A 17,940-nucleotide genomic window follows, 5' to 3' on the forward strand; every position below is an offset into this window, starting at 1 on the left:
TATTTTTTTTTACCTCAGAATAAAAAGGTTTAAGATATTCAAGAGGTACTTTGTGCATCTTGTCTCTCCTCATATCTCATAAATTGGGTGCAGTGGCGGCTTGAAGGTTAGAGGAGCGAGCTTGTGACCGAAGGGTCGCTGGTTTAAATCCCTGGGTGGAGAACATGAGTGAACCCTCCCTGAATAAATATAGGTTAAAACAAAAAAGACAAAGACGTACACAACTGGAATTGTGGACAAGATTTTGGAGGTCCGCCACCTGGTGATCGGGACACGGTCCTCAGACTTAAATGGTTTAAAACTGCTTCCAGATATCTGTCCACTGTGGAGGACACCATGCACTGAAGGCTTAATGACACATTCAGATTTTAATCCTGCAAACACAGATGTCACTGACGTTGTGATGACTCGACAGAAAATAAATGACTGTGGACTCTTTAACTTTATTGATCCCCGAAGGGAATTTAGGTTACCGTAGCAACTGAAGACGTGGAGGTTAAAGACTTGAGACAACTCATCTGTGTTCACTGCGTGTTGTCAGTTGAGTGTTTTGGAGTCTGGCTGTCAATATTTCACTCTTTAAAAGTGACGGAGAGGGAATATCTTGAAAATTAAGAAAGCTTTTGTCAGATTTATTTCACTGAATCTCAAAAGACAAATTCATTTCATCGATATGTGTGTAGGTTGGATAATGTTAATGTTAAGACTTCAGTATCTCGGGTGTGGAGAAAGTGACGTGACTCGACTGGCTCGAGGAAAAATGACTTGGGACTTGAATCATGTCAAGTACTACGTTTAAATGTCCTAACGTCAGTAGTCATCTGCTGTGCGTCTTAACAAAAGCGACTCGAGGTTTACAGAGCGAGAACTTGCTTGTTAACAGAGTCAAAGTGTTTTTAGCAGGTAGCAGTGTCATCCTCACGTTACAGACATGACAGGAATTCTCATAAAACCCAGAGAGAAACATCCATCACCTCAGAGGTCGGTCACGACCCTGACCTCTCTTCAGCTGCGTTTCATTATTCACAAACTACAAGACGACTGGGATTAAAGAGCAAATGTCCTGCTTTATTTTACAGCCATTTTCATATGCTATAAACAAAATGAGACAAAGAAAGTGTTAATAAAAACCTTTATTGTTTTTCATTTTTTGTTAGGTTTTTTTCCAATATTCACTCTTCAAGCTTTTCTTGCCCTTGTGACCCGTCCAGCCCCATCATCCCCCCCGAGCGTTTCTCTGATGAATCCATCTGCAATGAATTCTCCCGGTTATCATGTACGACCCTCACGCTCCTCTACGATCAAAATAACCACGTCTCCCGAACAAACCACACGGAAGAACACTACGATAAAAACACAAACGCGCCTAGTAAAGCCAAAAAAAGGAAAGAAGGTGGTAAAGCAGAGCAGAGCTGAGCGAGCTACTGACAAACACGGCGAGAGTGGTGTGGCGGGAAAAAAAAGAAAAAAAAAGAAAAGAAAGACGCGAGAGCTTTTTTTTTTAAGCTACACAAAAATGGAGTGTTGACAAACCCAGAGCTTAAGAGCAAGCTTGAAACATTCAACACCTGAAAACAGCACCGGCTAAGCCCACAGAGCTAGGCGAGAAACCGTGTATATACAAGATAGCTGCAGGTTTTTATTTATTTTGTTCGTTGTCAGAATTTCACAGTGACCAGTGCGACTGAACGTTACAGCAAATCTGGACACTTCTACACTGTTGGTAAACTATGGTAATCATTGTGGTTATTACAAGCAAGTGATCGCACAGAGCTCATACATTCAAGCTATACATATATATACCTATGTACACAAAGTATAAATAAAACCACAAAATGAGAACCCCAAAAGATTATAATTTTTATACATATTCAAACACCAAAAAACTGTAAAAAGGGACACAATCAACCTGGGAGGGTTTCTACTGCTACAAATTAGGAAATCCAATCAAGCAAGTGCTCATTTTGGAGTAGTTGATGTTTAAAGCGCTCTCCTGTGGGGATAAAGTAACAAACAAACACTCAAATAAGACGGGACTTTAACCAGTACAAAGCCCCCCTATCCCACGTTTTTCATTCAAGCTTGCTCTTAAGGATCGACGACAGGCTGCCAATTACAACACCCTTTGCTCAAATATTTACTGTTACTGTACATTATTTTTCTACCATTCAGAAGACCCCTTTTCTGCAGGGAGACCCATAAAAATAGGAAAGCATGATGACGAAAATCATTTTTATAGAGACAACACAGTTATTTTGATCATAGAGGGGAATACAGGTCATCAGTAAAACAGAAAATAATACAAGTTGGAGGAAAAGAAAGAGGGGAGACCAAAGATTTAAAGGGGCAGTATCTTTTAACTGATTTTTATCTTTTTAAATGTTTATTGTTATGTTTGAGGACCTTTTTTTTTATTATTCTAAACTGGAGTGTTCAATAAATGGGAGTGAAACTGGGTGGGATGTCATCTGGCAACATTGCATAGAAGAAACTAAGTTGATAGTCTTGATTAGGGGAAAGAAGAAAAAAAAACAGGTAGTTTGTTTGTGGGATAACCTCTAAAACAAATCACTGCATCAGCCAAAAGCAGCAAAAGGTTTGATTTAACTTTAGATCTTTAAACGAATACAAAAGGAAGTTTATTTCACTCCCACAGTTCCCTTTGAATGCCAACTTGCCTATTCATAGTTCAGACTCGGTGCCCAATGACAAACACGCAGGCACTGCACAGGGAAAATCTTAGCGATGCTAGCAGACGTCTAATGGGACATAGTTTGAGCCGACTACGGGTTACATGTATGTGTGTCTGAAGTCTTCGTCTCTCATGTTCCAGATACGGAGACACGATGAGAGATGTCACTGGTTAACTAAACACACTCAAACACTAATGGTTGACGATTTTTTTTTAAAAAAGGCCCTTCTTTTGTGAAATGACATTAAAAGCGTACTGTCTCTTTGAATCCCATTGAATCCCTGGGGTTGGAAATGACAGGGGGTCAACTTATGTCTGCTGTTTGATATTTGCACCTCCTCCCACCCTTCACACTAACCCCCCAGCTCCTCTCAGGTGGTTCTTCAGCCCGACTTGGCTCCCACCAGTTTTATCAGTCCATCTGTGCTCATGGACTTGGGGCGCTCCAACGGGAAGCCCAGAGCTCTACTCCACACCAGCTGAGCCAGCACGCCGAGGGCTCGGGACACGCCGAACAGCACAGTGTAGTAGTTCATCTCGGTCATGCCGTAGTACTGCACAGACGGGGCAAACAGAGACAGGCATGTCAGGATCTGTACTGGCTACCATACGGTGGCAAATGTGGGATTAAAAGTAGGGCTGCATGATATATTGTTTCTGCATCGACATCGGACGTGTAATGTCAGGTAAGGCAAATTAACTCAAATCCTGCTACAGCTTTTCTTGCTGCTCGAAATTTGCACATTTTCCACGACTAATCTACGAGAGAAGTCCGTCTGATATAGCATAATTTACTCTCATTTAAGGGGTTTGTGGTTGGCATGCAGGCTCCACACAAACAGTGCTCAAGTGGCTTGAGCAGCCCACAGCGCCGCCATCAGGACTGTCGGACTGGCCATTAGGATTTCCTGCATTTCTTACCAATGGCCAGTCCGACTATGTTGCTGTGTGTGCATCCTTGGAGACTTGTCACAGAAATGAAGAACTTTGAGCAACAACCAAAAAGAGCTGGCAGGTGAGAGCATAATCGAAGCGTCACGTTGTGTCCCCGGGTATTACAGTGTATTTAGGGCAAATGTAAGTCTTCCAGAGAACCTGATATGGAAAGGGCAGAAAAGAGGACGCTCGCAGCTTGTGAGAAAAAGTCACGGGACACCGAAGACTAAAGAGGAAAAGCGCTGGCAGTCCTGGATGTGTGTTTTTCCCCAATGTGAGTTGCGCGTCTGATAAAACCTGTGATATGTCTTTTTTTGCGGTTGTGAACTGGATTCGGACGGACTAAACCATTGACCATCCACAAAATGGACCAATTACCAAGTGGACTGAACTCTGGAATGCGTCTCTCATACGCACACCGACAACAATATTGAACTTAGTGTTGTCTATTTACTTTTGTCAGTTTTTTCTTCTATCTTGCAGCCCTAACTTAAAGCCACCGTGTGTGTCTTACCTGCAGCAGCACTCCGCTGTGGGCGTCGACATTGGGCCAGGGGTTCTTGGCCTTACCCTGCTCCAGCAGCACGTTGGGCACAATCTTGTAAAGCTGGGCGACCAACTTGAACATGGGGTCGTTGGGCAGGTGCTTCAGGGCAAACTCACGCTGGCAGGTGTAACGTGGGTCAGTCTTCCTCAGGACGGCGTGGCCATAACCGGGCACAACCTACGAAGACGGAGGACAACTTTGCCTCAATCTTTGAACTGCACCAGGATTTTTTATTTAAATCTTTGCAAAGTATTTTTACACCAGCTATTAAGTGTTCATTAAAAACAGAAAAGACAGAAACGATATCAAGTTATAAAGAACAGACTGAGGTTTATCAAAAAAGGCTGGATAAAAAAAAATAATTTAAAAAAAAAAATCGCTTTTCATTTGAATGAATTAACATCAATGATAAATTCCTGAGATGGATCTCTGAAGGTTTTCTGCCACACTGGCTGGTAAATGTTTGTATCAAAATAGTCACGTATTAAAAACTACGCTGAGAGTCTCTGCGGCACGTTGATGTAATTTATGGAAGCGCTGCTTCGGTCCTCTACTGTGTCAGAGTTTCACACACAGGGACTTCATGATGCATTCAGGTGCACATTATAAACTCTGAACTCTATATCTGAACGGCCACAGACATTGTTTAAAACTTGAAAGTATATTTTTTTTGGTGTTGAAATATATAGGCCTATATCTGTTATTACTGTCTTGCTCTTTCACTACATTATTTTTAATACTTGGATGCTAAAATCAAAACAACATTGCCTTCTTTTCTCTTCACAGCCAAATAACAACAAATGTCCAAAACCACTGAATTCTTAAAGTAAACATTAATATTGTTAATAATGCAGCAGGTTGGTGGGTCTGTTATATCCTGAACTAAATTGTAATAAAAATAACTACAATAGGTTGTGGGAGTGGCGTCTTTACCCTTCCAGACTTGAGTGTGTTCCAGATGTAATCCCTCATCTTCTCATCGGACACCTCTCCGCCCATCTCCTTCTGCAGGGCGGTCAGCCACACCAGCACCTCCTGTGACACGAAGAGGAAAAACCTTGTTGAGTTAAGTTCAAAACAGTGTTTAGAGTATAAACAGTAAAAATACCGCAGAAGGGAGTGTGGCAGCAACTAGTAAACAGGTTCACACACCTACGCCTCATGTTTGAAAGAAGCCACAATTAATTTTACAATACAACTCTGGCAATATGTCAAAATGTTCAGTATGTGAGGAAACTAAGAAGCAAACGAGCACCAAAACTGTCTCGGAGACATTGTCAGACTGTTTAAAAGAGGCCCCGTACAACTATTTGGCTAATAATAAAACAGATTGAATAAAACAGACATTATTGAAGGTGGAGCAGGGAGTTTTGACAACTTGTGGGCTTGCTGAAGCAGCTGTGGAGATGAACTTAACTCCCAAAATAAGCTTTACAATTCAACACTGAGGCAGCATCCTTCTCCGTTGTGTCATTATTTTAATCCCCAGTTCTGTTCACTTGCTGTACTGACAAGTGCCACCGTGGTGAGGAGGAAAAATACAACGTTAACCTGAACTGTCACGTCGTGTGAAAAGAGCCGCCATTAAATTGTTCCAATAGACGTTCGTCAGGAAATTTTGACTTGTCATTGTAAGAAAAGCACAGGTGCTACCCCGACAGTGTGACAGTGATCCAGCGTGCATAATTACCAGGACGCCGAAAGTGAAGCAGCTAAAATAATTCAGCCGTCGTTAAATTTAATGTAACTGAGCTTTTCCTACTGGGACATGTCAAAATGTCTCCTGTGGAAAAAAAAAAAAGCCGACTGGGAGACGACTTGAAGGGTGCCAATAAATCACAGTGAAAATAACGATTAGCTCTGTACAAACCTGATTGGCCAGGCCGTGAAGAGGACCGGCCAGACCATTCATGGCGGCGCTGAAGGACAGGTAGGGGTCAGACAGAGCACTTCCCACCAAGTGGCTGGTGTGGGCACTGACGTTGCCTCCTTCATGATCACTGCAGCACAAGAAAACAGTCACAAATTACAACATGTTGGCGTTCGCTACATCTGAGCTCTGAGTGGTGAACGGAGCCTGTTGGTCCGTGTTGCATTTAACCGTTTCAAATTAACAACATCACAACAGAAAGACACTGATGTCGTCACTGCCGCTCCTTTTCAGGAAAATCATTTTAAATGGGTCGTAACTAATCACCCGTCTCCATGGTAACCAAGCAAATGAAGGAGAAGCTTGTTCTGGCTTTATCAGACAGATTCTCCCATGACAGAGACAGAAAAGCCCACGTGTTTGAGCAGATCAGCGAAGGGTCGTGCTTTCATCACCCTACACACAGTATATGCTTGTTGTTAGCTGTGCAGTCGACCCTCCGTTAACATTGTGTTATGCAGAATTATTTCTTCTCACCACACAAAAGTGCTTAATCCCAGCGCTTTTCTGCCAGATAAGAAAGCCAATAATGGGCACAGGGCCTAACATCTTTTGATATACGTCAGAAATAACAATTCTCATTTCAACATGTCATCCCTTTGATTCTTTTTTATGTTAAATACATGGATAAAACCAATATTATCTTGGGCACAGAAAAAGATAATCTGTTTGAAGTGGTTTCCAATTCTTCAAACACCTCATCTGAGTTTTGTTTCAAGCTCGACATTTAAATTAACATGAATATTGTCTGACTTTGATCAAACTGTGACCAGAAACAGCAACGCAGCACAAATCTAGCTAGTTTATAATCCGATGTTTCAAGTCGTACCTGTGGATGGTGAGGTAGAGCCTCATTAGCTCGGTGAACTGGGCGTCTCCGTAACCCAGCATGTTGGTGAAGTTGTGGGACCAGTCCAGGTTGGAGTCGATGGCTCCGATGCTGCTGCCTTCGCGGTACAGGTTGCGGTAGATCTTGGCAGCAATGCAGGGCAGCTTGGCGATCAAGTCCATGGAGTCTTCGTAGACAAACTAGGGGAATACATGTAAAAGGGTTTGGAACGAGAACAATCTACAACCATGCCTTCAGCTCTGTGAAGCTGTAACACTCTTTACACAACAGAAAAACAACATTGTTGGATTTAAAAAAGGGATTAAGAGCGTGAATCTGTAACACGTTCAATGGCAATCTGATATTTCACTTTGGACAAACATTTCTATCCTAGCGCCAAGCCACCAGCCTGTTTTAAAATGAGACGTGTCGACGTGAACTCACCTCCCAGTACTTGGACTTGTGGACGCCCTCAGAGTAAGCCCGTGCGAAGCTGCTCTCGCTGTTCAGAGCGGTGATGGCAGCACTGAACTGAGACATGGGGTGCAGGTTTGTGGGGAAGTTATCCAGCATGGTGACAACGTGGGAGGGAAGTGCTGCTCTCTTCGCCCACTCTTTGGAAACCCAGTTCACCTGGAGGGACAGAAACACACAGTAATGCTTTTCTGCTCCTTCTGAATCAGATTTGTTGTTGGAAATGCACGCGACAGAGATACATGCACAGATTTAGTTGCAACTTTATTTTCCCAGCAAATATTACATACAGTGCCACAGTAGTGTACAACAAAAGTATTTGCTACGTGATATCATCCTTAGCTGACCTCTTTTTGCAGCAACAGATGCACTAAAATTAATCATAAAGACCAAAGGGTAAAAGAGGTGAAAGCTATTCCCTCCAGGGAAATGTTGCAGTCAGCTAAAAGGACAAGGCTTATCGGTCATTATCCTCCTATCACCCTTCAAGGAGATAGCAGACATCAACAAAATGCCCATTTAAGGTACAGACTAACTCTTGTTTTATAGTTATATAATAGTGTCTGGTTTATATAAGACAATGTCCTGGAGTCATAAATAATTGACTACTCATTTCCAAAACTTCTGCTTGCCAAACATTTTGAGATTAACCTTCCCATGTTAATAACAAGGTAACACTGGTCCTGTTACCTCTCACATTATCGAGCTCCTTCTTCAACAGAAGCAATTATAATAAATATTTGATTTTGAAAAGGCTGAAATGGTGCGGGGGGATTCTGTCAAAATCTGACAAGCACTGTGTGAGATACCAGGACGGACAGATGGATGGCGAGAGAACGAACAGCTGCCTCATTATAACTACTGTAGAATAATCTTTGCAGCTCCAGCGATTTTTTTCCGACTCACCTGCTCCTCAGTGGGCACCTGTCCTGTGACCAGCAGCCAGAAGAGGCCTTCAGGCAGCGGCTCGTCACCTCCTGGAGCTTTAGGCAGCAGCTGCTGGCACTCGGGAATGCTGTAGCCCCTGAAACGGATGCCCTGTGTATCAAAGGAGAGGGGGGACGTGACACAACGTGAATATACATATTAACATTATCCTGAAATGCCCCGTCAAGTGAGTGTTGGCAAGCTGCCACCATCAGCTCTGGCTCTAACAATGAATCTCGATAATTCAATATCTCATTCCACGTGGTGGCCAGCCAACAAGATATACGACAGCAATCCCATTCTGGGACTAAAAACTCGCAGCTTCAGGAGGAAGGCAATCAACATAAGTGCCTACGAGGCGGGCTCATCTCCAAATGGCAAAAAAAGTGTTTGAATAAGATCGCTGTAAGAATCATAATACTTTGTGCCACTTTCTGAGGCATACTGACCTCGTCGGGATCCAAAACAGAGGTCTCGTACACCAGACCCTTCATCCCCCTCATACCTCCATAGACCTGTGGATGAAAACAAGCAGACAGAGATTTAACAAAGAGAAAACTGTCTTGTTAGCACTAATCTCCAAATCCAGGATTGGATTTGACTCGTCAGTTCAAACATTTTTTTGCTATGATATTTATAGACTATACTTCCTTTGTAAAAATAACAGCCATATATTTTTCCTGGCTTTTTTCAGCATGTGTATATTCTTGCAGCGGTTGCCGATGGTACCGGTATTATATGTTGTTTGGGCATACACCGTTTATTATTATTTATATAAAATCTATATTTAGTCAGACGACGGACGCCACAATTACAAACTGAAGGCGTCTGCTCCATGTAGCAGCAGTACAGTCACAGCACAGACTAGCAGGACTCTTTTTTTACTTCTGACGTGAGGCTAAGGAGAGTTGACTGACAAGATGACGGCGGATGATTTGTTGTCAGAGCAAAGGCGCCTATGTGGCAATATTCCCGATTTACACCGAGTGCTACGGGGGAATCTGTCATTGTTAATAAAAAGGGAAAACGAGTTCTGTCCCACACTGAGAAGTTGGAGTTGTGCAGCCTCTCTCCCGCAGCACTTCATTTAACAGCTCCTTCTTGCTCCATTACTCCCACAGACTAAATAAAAAACTACTCTGACATATTTCAAGCTGATCCGCTGTCAACAAATGCTGCAAATTAATGTTGTTTTTCACTGCAGACGGAATTTAGATCAACAATCACAGTAAGTGCTAAATTCACTGAACACACCGCATACTGTAAGTAGCCTACTTCTTAATAAAAGTCAACTCATGATTCTCCAGTTAAGTGTTTTTGTTAGCAGTTAACTTACACAAAGCTTAAGTAATGAGCACCATTTCTCGTAAAAAGCCCAATGTAATCGTAACGCCGGTGTTGACACAAGCTTATTCATTGGGGTGAATAGTTCATCACAGCAGCAGCCCCAGTGTGTGGGGGTGCGTTTGAAGCAACAAGTGATATTGTTCTCTCTCTTCGGACGGAGCTGGACGCCTGCAAGAAGACTCGCTTGGAAGGAAAGGAAACCGGGAGAGTCGCTGATCCTGCTTTTGCTTTTAATAATTGAAACCGAGCGCTAATTACAATTGATTTTCGATTCCCAATCGACATCATGACACCCCCAGTTAACACATACAGCTATGTGTTTGCAGTTATTAGTATTGGAGCGCAAATCTATTGACTGAAACTCAACAACTGCCAATTTTGGTAATCAACAGCTGCCAAGTCTTTTACCTAAATCCTATATTACATAAAGCATGTAATACCCTGCAGTGGCAAGCTTGAATACTAATAATAAATAGATTTACATAACAGACAGCAGCTTAATCAGGCCACAGCTTCATGTTTCCTTTTTGTTGTTACAGGTGAAACAGATCTATGTCAGGACCAAAGAAATTCTTCCAAAATGCCCATGGCAACTATCCAGGGGGTCAAAGATGTGCGACTGAGAAAACATGATGGTGTGGTTGCTGCAGTGGTGTGTGTGTGTGTGTGTGTGTGTGTGTGTGTTTTGGCAGGGTACAGTAAAGGTCTGAGTGACTCAGCTAAAACGTCTCTGTTGGCAGAAAGCAGCGCAGCTTCATATTGTGACCTCTGAGGGAGACGACCGAACAGTGATACCTGACACAGTAAATACGACCGGGCAGGCCTGGGCAGATTAGGAAACGTCTAATCTACATCATAGCTGAAAGCCTACATGCTCCTTCTTATAATCAAATGTGTGTCTCTGCTCTAATTGTGTTATAAGCCCTCGGCAACAATCCCGTTTATTTTGTCCCGCATCTCGAGAGTGACTCACCATGTCAACAGTAACTTGTCCTATGTTGGTTTTGCCATACTGTTGTTTAAAGTTCTTGATCCTGGTCTGTTCTTTAGGGATAAGGTCCGACAGAACATCCTTCAGATTCTGCAGAAACAGAACATTTTAAGTCAGCCGCGCACTTGATCAAACATCTAGTCTGACAATACAACACATTCCTCCAATGTGGGTTAATTAAACAGACTCTACGCAGACATCTAATGAAGGAAATTGATCTGTAGCTCCACAGCGGTCAGCATTTTCTATTAATACACAGAGCTAAAACAAGCGGCTCACAGACGACCACTTTGACTTCAGGATACAAACGGGGAAACAATTGAAGCATGAAAACAAATTTGTAGTGAACAGAACTTACTGTTGTTGATGCGCTGGCATTTCTGGCTGCCACGAGGAAGTAGGTGGCATTCTGTACAAAAAGACATGAAATATAATAAGATTTTGAGTATTAGTGGCACAAACACAAACCCTTAAAGGGCACAGCAGCATTTCGAGCTGATGGACTGAGATAACCCTGCAGCAGTTGAATATATTTTGGACAAAACGGACTTCCTCTCAGCCTCTCCTCACCATATCACACATAAGAGAAAACCAAAACAGACTTGAAATCAATCGACAATCACTTTATTTCTCCCCCCTGCACAAGGTGGCTGGGCAGATCTCTACCTACTGCAACAAGTAACAACTGGTGAAATCTATTCACAAACCGAAGCCTCATATCTGACTGTAAATGATGTGAAGATGTTCTGAGTCATATAAATATTGCTCCTTTTCTATCAAACAGCAGAGGGTGTGCTTTCATACAAATATACATGTACAACTGATTAATGTGCTCAAGTTTTCCATTTCAATTTCCCAATATTTCTGACACTGTTGTCAAAGAAACTAGGGAGTTTCCTCAGATCAGTTGAGTCAGTTGAATAACTCCTTCATTTCAACACATGGCAGGAAATAGAGCGATTGTTTTGGATTGTAACCAGAGGGCCTTGTAATTGACTGAGACAACTAGTATTAGCATGCTGACATGCGGCATGGAAAAACTGAAATACGACACCAAGGTAAACAAACTGCACGTTTGAGAACCTGTTGTATGACTGAGATAAGTCTGGAAATACTGAAGGTATTTGCCCAAACGAGCTATGTAAAAATCACCCAAACATTTCTCTACGCTTGGGTTCTTAAGCCTTTGGACTGTTGCAGGAACTGAGACAAGACTCAGGGATGTAAGAGAGATTAAAAAACTACTGGTCCTGGCTATGAAAGTGTCTGGAGGCGAGTAATCTCTTCGAAAGCTCAGTGACAGCAGTGAGAAGTTGAGCCTGCTGTCGCTGCCACTGAAACAGGACTCCTCCCGTCAGCTTATTAAAATCATCAATGGCCGAGGGAGGAGTCTGGGGGACAGCTGGCTGGCTCTGCTCCCAATGGGATCCCCTCCCCATATCTACAACTGGTGAGACTGGTTAAAGGACTGACGGGGCTCGGGCTGAAACAAAAGGTAGGACCTTGCGTCACCGCACACACTCCACACAGCTGAGAGATTATGTAACAGCTCAGGGTCTTAAATATAGAGCGCCGGTTTCACTCAGTCACTCCACTTCCTTCCTGGGAGAAAGGTTAAAGCTACTACACTGGACAGAGCAGCATTGGAGTCAGAGAAAATGGTTAAATGGAAAAACACAAATTGATTCATCAGTAACTAAACACTGGCTTGGACAGGAAACGTGGTCGTAGAAATCACAAATTGTGCGTCGTCGTTTAGTGACACATTAACTACAACATGGGAGAATCTCTGCATTTCTTCAAAAAATCAATCTCTAAACCCTCAGAAATCATCTGTTCAATTGATTTTTCCTCTTTTTTTTCAGCAGGAGAGGAAGATGTCATCTTGGCATTTGGCCACAAAATATCTCCTTACACAAAAGGTCAACTTACTCTTGTTATTATCTGAGGCGATAAACTATTATGACTCCACCACGTGTTTTCTATCCTTGTCTGCATCTTGTGGATCATGTGATTTTAAGTCATATTCAGAGGCAAAAGTTTTTTATGCTTGCAGCGTCTTATCCAAGAGCTCACTAATAACTCTCCCGAGCAAAGACTACAACTGATAACAGAGACAGGGTGAGCGTGACACAGGTTAACTTTACATATTCCTAATTGCAAGACTGATAACAGGGACACAACACCCCCACCACACCAGTCTGTACAGAGTTCAAGGAAGAAAACCATTTCGTCACTCATTACTACTTGCTTGAGGTGGAGGTGGGGGTGGGCATCTTGTGGGTTATCAGACATTTTTCAGTAGTGGATGACAAGTTGATATGAGGGGTATGAGTAGTCTGGGCTGAGAGGTCAGTGGAGTAAGACAGTAGGTTGCAGTCGCTGGAAGGTTACAGTCAGCATGGAGGGCACTTAGTTCATCACTGACAGGAGGGTTGGATAAAACATACTTATCAAGGTGGTATAATTATCACATACTCAATTAAGTAAATTGGGAAATTAAACTGTTAAGTTGTGTCAATGGAGGTTACATATTTTAACCTGGAGTTAGACGCCAGAATATACAGTAAAACAATCCTTTCCACAGCGTTGCATAACTACTGAAATGTTGAATATTGCACAAATTATTTTCAGGACTTCATTAAAAGAGGTGACATTAGATAATGGGCTGATATCTTAACGTGAAGGTCAACGAGGGTGGTGGAGAATTACAAAGTTGAAGCTGAGTGTATAAGCTACCACAGTGTATATACAATCGATGGACAGTAATTATCCTTTACTAATAAAAGAGAAACGTGACAGGGGGGAAGACTTAACGTAGCCCCAAGCTGACAAGGTCTCCTCACTTTCAGGTTAGAGAAACATGCCCAGGCGGTGACAATACCAGGCCAACACAGGGAGGGAGCAATGCTAACGTTAGCTTACAGTTCACATGTAACTCAAACAGCATCCCCTTGAAATACAACACGAAACAACGGCGACTTTTATACAGTTTGAAACGCAGTAGAAGGTACTAGCCACGCTCTGGGTCAACAGCATTTCACAATGTGGTTAACAGCGCTAAGCTAAGCTAAGCTAAGCTAGCTAACGTCAACTAGCTTGCCGTTAGGCTACGTCGTTAGCCGGCTAGCCTAGCGGTTAGCTTCCAAGGTAACGTCCACAGTTTGGATAAAGTGGCGTCGAGGCTGTTTTATTGTTCTCTTACCTTTGAATTGAGCAGTTTAGGCGCTAGCCTGCTGACGGAGAGGAAGGACATAGTGTCTGTGTAAAAGTCTTATTTCCACTTATTCTTTACAACTAAGGAAGCCGCTGCCCGTGCACCGCGGAGTTGGTTGAAGGTGCCCCTCCAGAAAGCAGAAGGTTGAAGAGGGATTCTGGCCCGCACGCAGCGGCGGTGTTGATTGGACGATTGGCCGCATCGGTGCAATTGCGTAGTCGGCTTTGATTGGCTGGAGGGCCATCGGGTGTACGCTGATTGGATCAGAGGCCCACCCTCTGACTGTGACGACAACTGCAGATCAGGATGTGTTCAAGAGCAAGTTGAACAATCCCAAATGTGCACTTCATCTGTTGGAGCTAAACTCACTACTTAAATCACTTAAACTTAGTAAATTACAAAAAATGTAATAAATAAGAGCAACTTTGAAACTTATACCCTGAAACCTCTGTCTAATGTCTATATTGATCTATATATGTAATCATCTGTGTGTCTACTTACTTCATTTTTCTGTATTTAATTTTCATGTTATTTTTTTTAAACATATATTTATTTGTACTCTCCTTGTTTAATGTCCTTATGTAGCTCTATTTTCCGCTTATATTTGTTTTGTATGTGCTGCTGTTCGATTTACCTTTAGTCTTTGTAAACTATTTGCTTTTCAATACAAAAAAAGAACAAACTTTAAAAAGATACTGATGACAGCTGGATAATATATCAATAATTCTTCTCTACATCTACATCTCTTCATTTTGATTTATTAGCTTTAAGTGCACAGGTGCAATAAAGGGCATCGTGCATGATTCTCCAAAAAAAGCGACTCTTAGTTTGCTTCTTTAAAGGGGCACGACGTAGTTACGGAGAATAAATTCAAGGTCTGAATTTAATATTTCCAGTATTAATGAGGCAATAACACAAACTCAGACATATTTGTTTTTTCCATAACTGAATAAACAAGCTGTTCTCAGAGAAAAAATGTCTGATTGAAGCTAAAAAGGTGGCAGGGTCCGCCATATATAAACAAAGTGAAATTGTGTCGTCCTTTAAGATCATTTAAGGTCAGAGAGTTTGTTTATTTAGTTTGTTTAGGCATAAAACAATCAGTTAATGAAGATCTTTCTCTTCTGATTAAAATTTCTTTCCCCTAAACTACATAGCGCACCTTTAAAAGTCTCCACTATTTTAAAATGTGGCATCAAATCGGTTATTTTGCCTGTAATCCTAGCCTGCACCTTTATATTATTTATATCTGTATTGTGCTGGTTTTGGCACTCAGTATGAGCATATGTTACAGTCAGTCAATGTTGGCAGGTGCTATAAATGGATCCCTTTCAGACCTGCTTTAGAAACCCTATTATCAGTGACCGTGATCTTTGTAGGAGCAGTAATAGCAGATAATCATTTATGTGAATGTCACAATCATGCTTCATGCAGAGATCAAAGTCAATATTCATCCACGTATTTGATAGGTAACTTGTTCATAACAATAGTTATCCCTTAAAATGACTCTGTTAGACCAGAGATGTTCAGTGAAGGAACCAAAGAAGTTTTTTTTTGCTGTAAAACAAGAAGTTCAAACTTTATTGTCAAGGATTGTTGGAAAAAAGGAGTAGCCGGTCGTTTAGAGTCAAGGGCATTCATTTTTAAACCAACTGCATGCAGTTTACCAGTATGGCTTGACTGATCGTTTGATGGTCAAGCCTACTGTCCACTACCCTTGTGAGATACTATAATGGCTCAACGGTTTGTCCAAAGACATAATTTAATTCTGCAATACACAAGATATGATTAAAATGCCAGGATGTATCAAAACAGAGACATACTGCACTTCCAGATACAGTTCATACACAGGCCTACATGGACGTTCCTGCAGTCATCTTGAATCAGAGCTTGCTGTGTAAATAGCCTCAGTTGCATTCTCATTCTTAATCACATAATGCAAGAAATGCTGACAAAACCAGTGGATAAAGTCCACAAAATGTAGTTGGCACATTTAGGATGATCCATATGCTTCGTTATACTTTACTGTAAGCCGGGAACACACTGTACAACAGACCTAAAATAACTCAGATCTTATAATGACATCTTGAAGATTGTGGGGAGTCTTTCCAGGCCAGCGGGGCCAGTGTATCCAAGTTATCTGAGAGTTTACGATCCAATCCCTAGTGTTTGAATTTGTACTACTAGAATCTGCATTAATCTGTAGCGGTCCGAGCTGCTTTAATCAGAACGCTGTATTGAAAACCAACCGCAGGTATTTTACGCGGTCGTTAAATGTATTCGTTTTCATAGGTCATAAAGGTTTTTTAAGTCTTCCAGTGTGTTCCCAGCTGTTGGCAGATTTTGCACTTTTAACCCTGATGGGTGAGACTTGGACCTGCAAAACACAGAAGATGCAATGTAAACTAATCACCATCATGCAGCCATTACGACATGCATGTTTTAAAATCTCTGTAAACTTTTTGGCACATCAGTAGCCTTCTGGACCGCATCATCTCAGGTGAATTTTGTAAACAAACGGGGGCCTCAAACATACAGTATAACAGCAGAAATAATCGTGTGCAACAAGGTATACCATACATCAATGTTTCCAGAAGTCATAGGAGGTGATCTGATGTGCTTGGTCCCCACTCCTGTGCTCTTGTGCCATATAATCCAACCCAAGGTAATGCATAAGATGGCATACAGTCTTTAGATAGTCCCTCTGGGCTCAGTCGTCTTCTTCCTCGTCGTCCTCTATGGGATCTATGAGGATGCTGTTCTTCAAGCAGGTCTGGAGGTAGTTCGCCACTGTCCGCTGGAAGTGCTGGATGCTGCGCGGATCTCTCAGGACGTGGCCCTCGTCTGGGTACAGCTGCAGGGAGTAGTTGGCTTCCACCTTCACCAGTCGGCTCAGGAGCTCAGCGCTGTGCTGGAAGTGGACCCTCGCTTTGGGGCAAACACACAATGAAATTAGAGGTGAAGAAATATAAACACAAGAATGTAATTTCTGGCACTAGGGGGCTCCATCAAAACAAAATATAAGACATTCGCAGAGTGTTTTGTGGGGATCAGATTCTGCTCTGATCCAGAGCTGTTTACTGAGGAGAGCTCAAAGATGAGTTTTTACCTATTTGGATTAAAAAATAGATTTATCTTCACTCCTGTTTATCGACCTGACTGACGCAGGCATCCGCAGAGGTGACCCCCGTTATCTGCGTTTATGTCACCTTACTGTAATGTTGACTGCTGACTGGAGCTGGAGGGGAAATGTACTTTATTTCTTGGAGACATTACTGAGAGGAGAGGAGGGAAGAAGACAGAGAGTGTGAGAGTCTGAGTCTCTGCTGAGCGCCACATAGTGAGAGTTGACCTGAATATAAACACACTCTCCTCTTGTGCCTCACGTTAGCTCACAGCTAATGTAGTAAAGTAATGTGGCTGTTTGTGGCAGATAAACACTGTGTGAGAAAGGCAAATAAACGCGGATGATCGTGCTGTCAGACTTGTTTTTCTGGTGGTGGTGGACGCACCATTAAACAACCAGTACTGTAGAAAAAAATCTATCTGATGCGACAAGGTAATGTTTTAACGGCAACCTAATGAAGTTTTATGACATTTCAATACAGAATTCCTACATATTATATCTTTAAACCATTTTATGTCTCTGAAAATAGACTTTTTGGAGAGTTAAAATATTCAGGCCCTCCAGTTTTCAGTATTTACATCTGGACTGGCTGATGCAGACACACATATTTGCTTCCTAATTGGGTGTTTATGTAGCCTCATTGGCAAATGTGGACTATGTGTGGAGTATTTGAGCTGTACATTGATGGAATTAATGTTATATTGTCTATATTTAGAAAGACACAAGCAGATATTGCTAATACAATGCTTGTGCAGTCTTGTTTCTTTCCCTCATCATTTTGTCTTTTCTTCTACAATCAAAGTAAAAGCAACCTTGTAAGTACCAACCACTGAGTAAACAATCTGTATGTGAATGCTCATGTGAAATGCATTTTCAGGTGTGTTGATAAAGATGGAGTTTATTTCTGGCACGGCGCTAAAACG

General features: G+C 42.1%; 2 protein-coding genes across 2 annotated transcripts in view; both read right to left on the minus strand.

Moving 5' to 3' along the window:
- Positions 1 to 1,115: 1,115 nt before the first annotated feature.
- cs (citrate synthase) lies at positions 1,116 to 14,036 on the minus strand. The gene is made up of 11 exons (XM_073469998.1): positions 13,879 to 14,036; positions 11,032 to 11,082; positions 10,656 to 10,763; positions 8,785 to 8,850; positions 8,315 to 8,446; positions 7,379 to 7,567; positions 6,935 to 7,134; positions 6,046 to 6,175; positions 5,109 to 5,210; positions 4,143 to 4,352; positions 1,116 to 3,246 (listed from the first exon to the last, which is right to left on the minus strand). Exons 1-11 carry the CDS (start codon positions 13,927 to 13,929, stop codon positions 3,076 to 3,078), a joined length of 1,410 nt encoding a protein of 469 aa, XP_073326099.1. The 5' UTR covers positions 13,930 to 14,036; the 3' UTR covers positions 1,116 to 3,075.
- A 2,315-nt stretch (positions 14,037 to 16,351) lies between these two features.
- The window catches only part of LOC140999923 (inactive dipeptidyl peptidase 10), a 28,654-nt gene continuing 27,065 nt past the window's right edge, over positions 16,352 to 17,940 (minus strand). The window contains exon 25 of the mRNA XM_073470502.1: positions 16,352 to 16,818. Coding sequence (XP_073326603.1) covers positions 16,601 to 16,818 — 218 coding nt within the window. The 3' untranslated portion in view covers positions 16,352 to 16,600. The remainder of the gene's footprint in view (positions 16,819 to 17,940) is intronic.

The sequence above is a fragment of the Pagrus major genome, chromosome 7 (assembly GCF_040436345.1).
Source record: "Pagrus major chromosome 7, Pma_NU_1.0".
Lineage (NCBI taxonomy): Eukaryota > Metazoa > Chordata > Actinopteri > Spariformes > Sparidae > Pagrus > Pagrus major.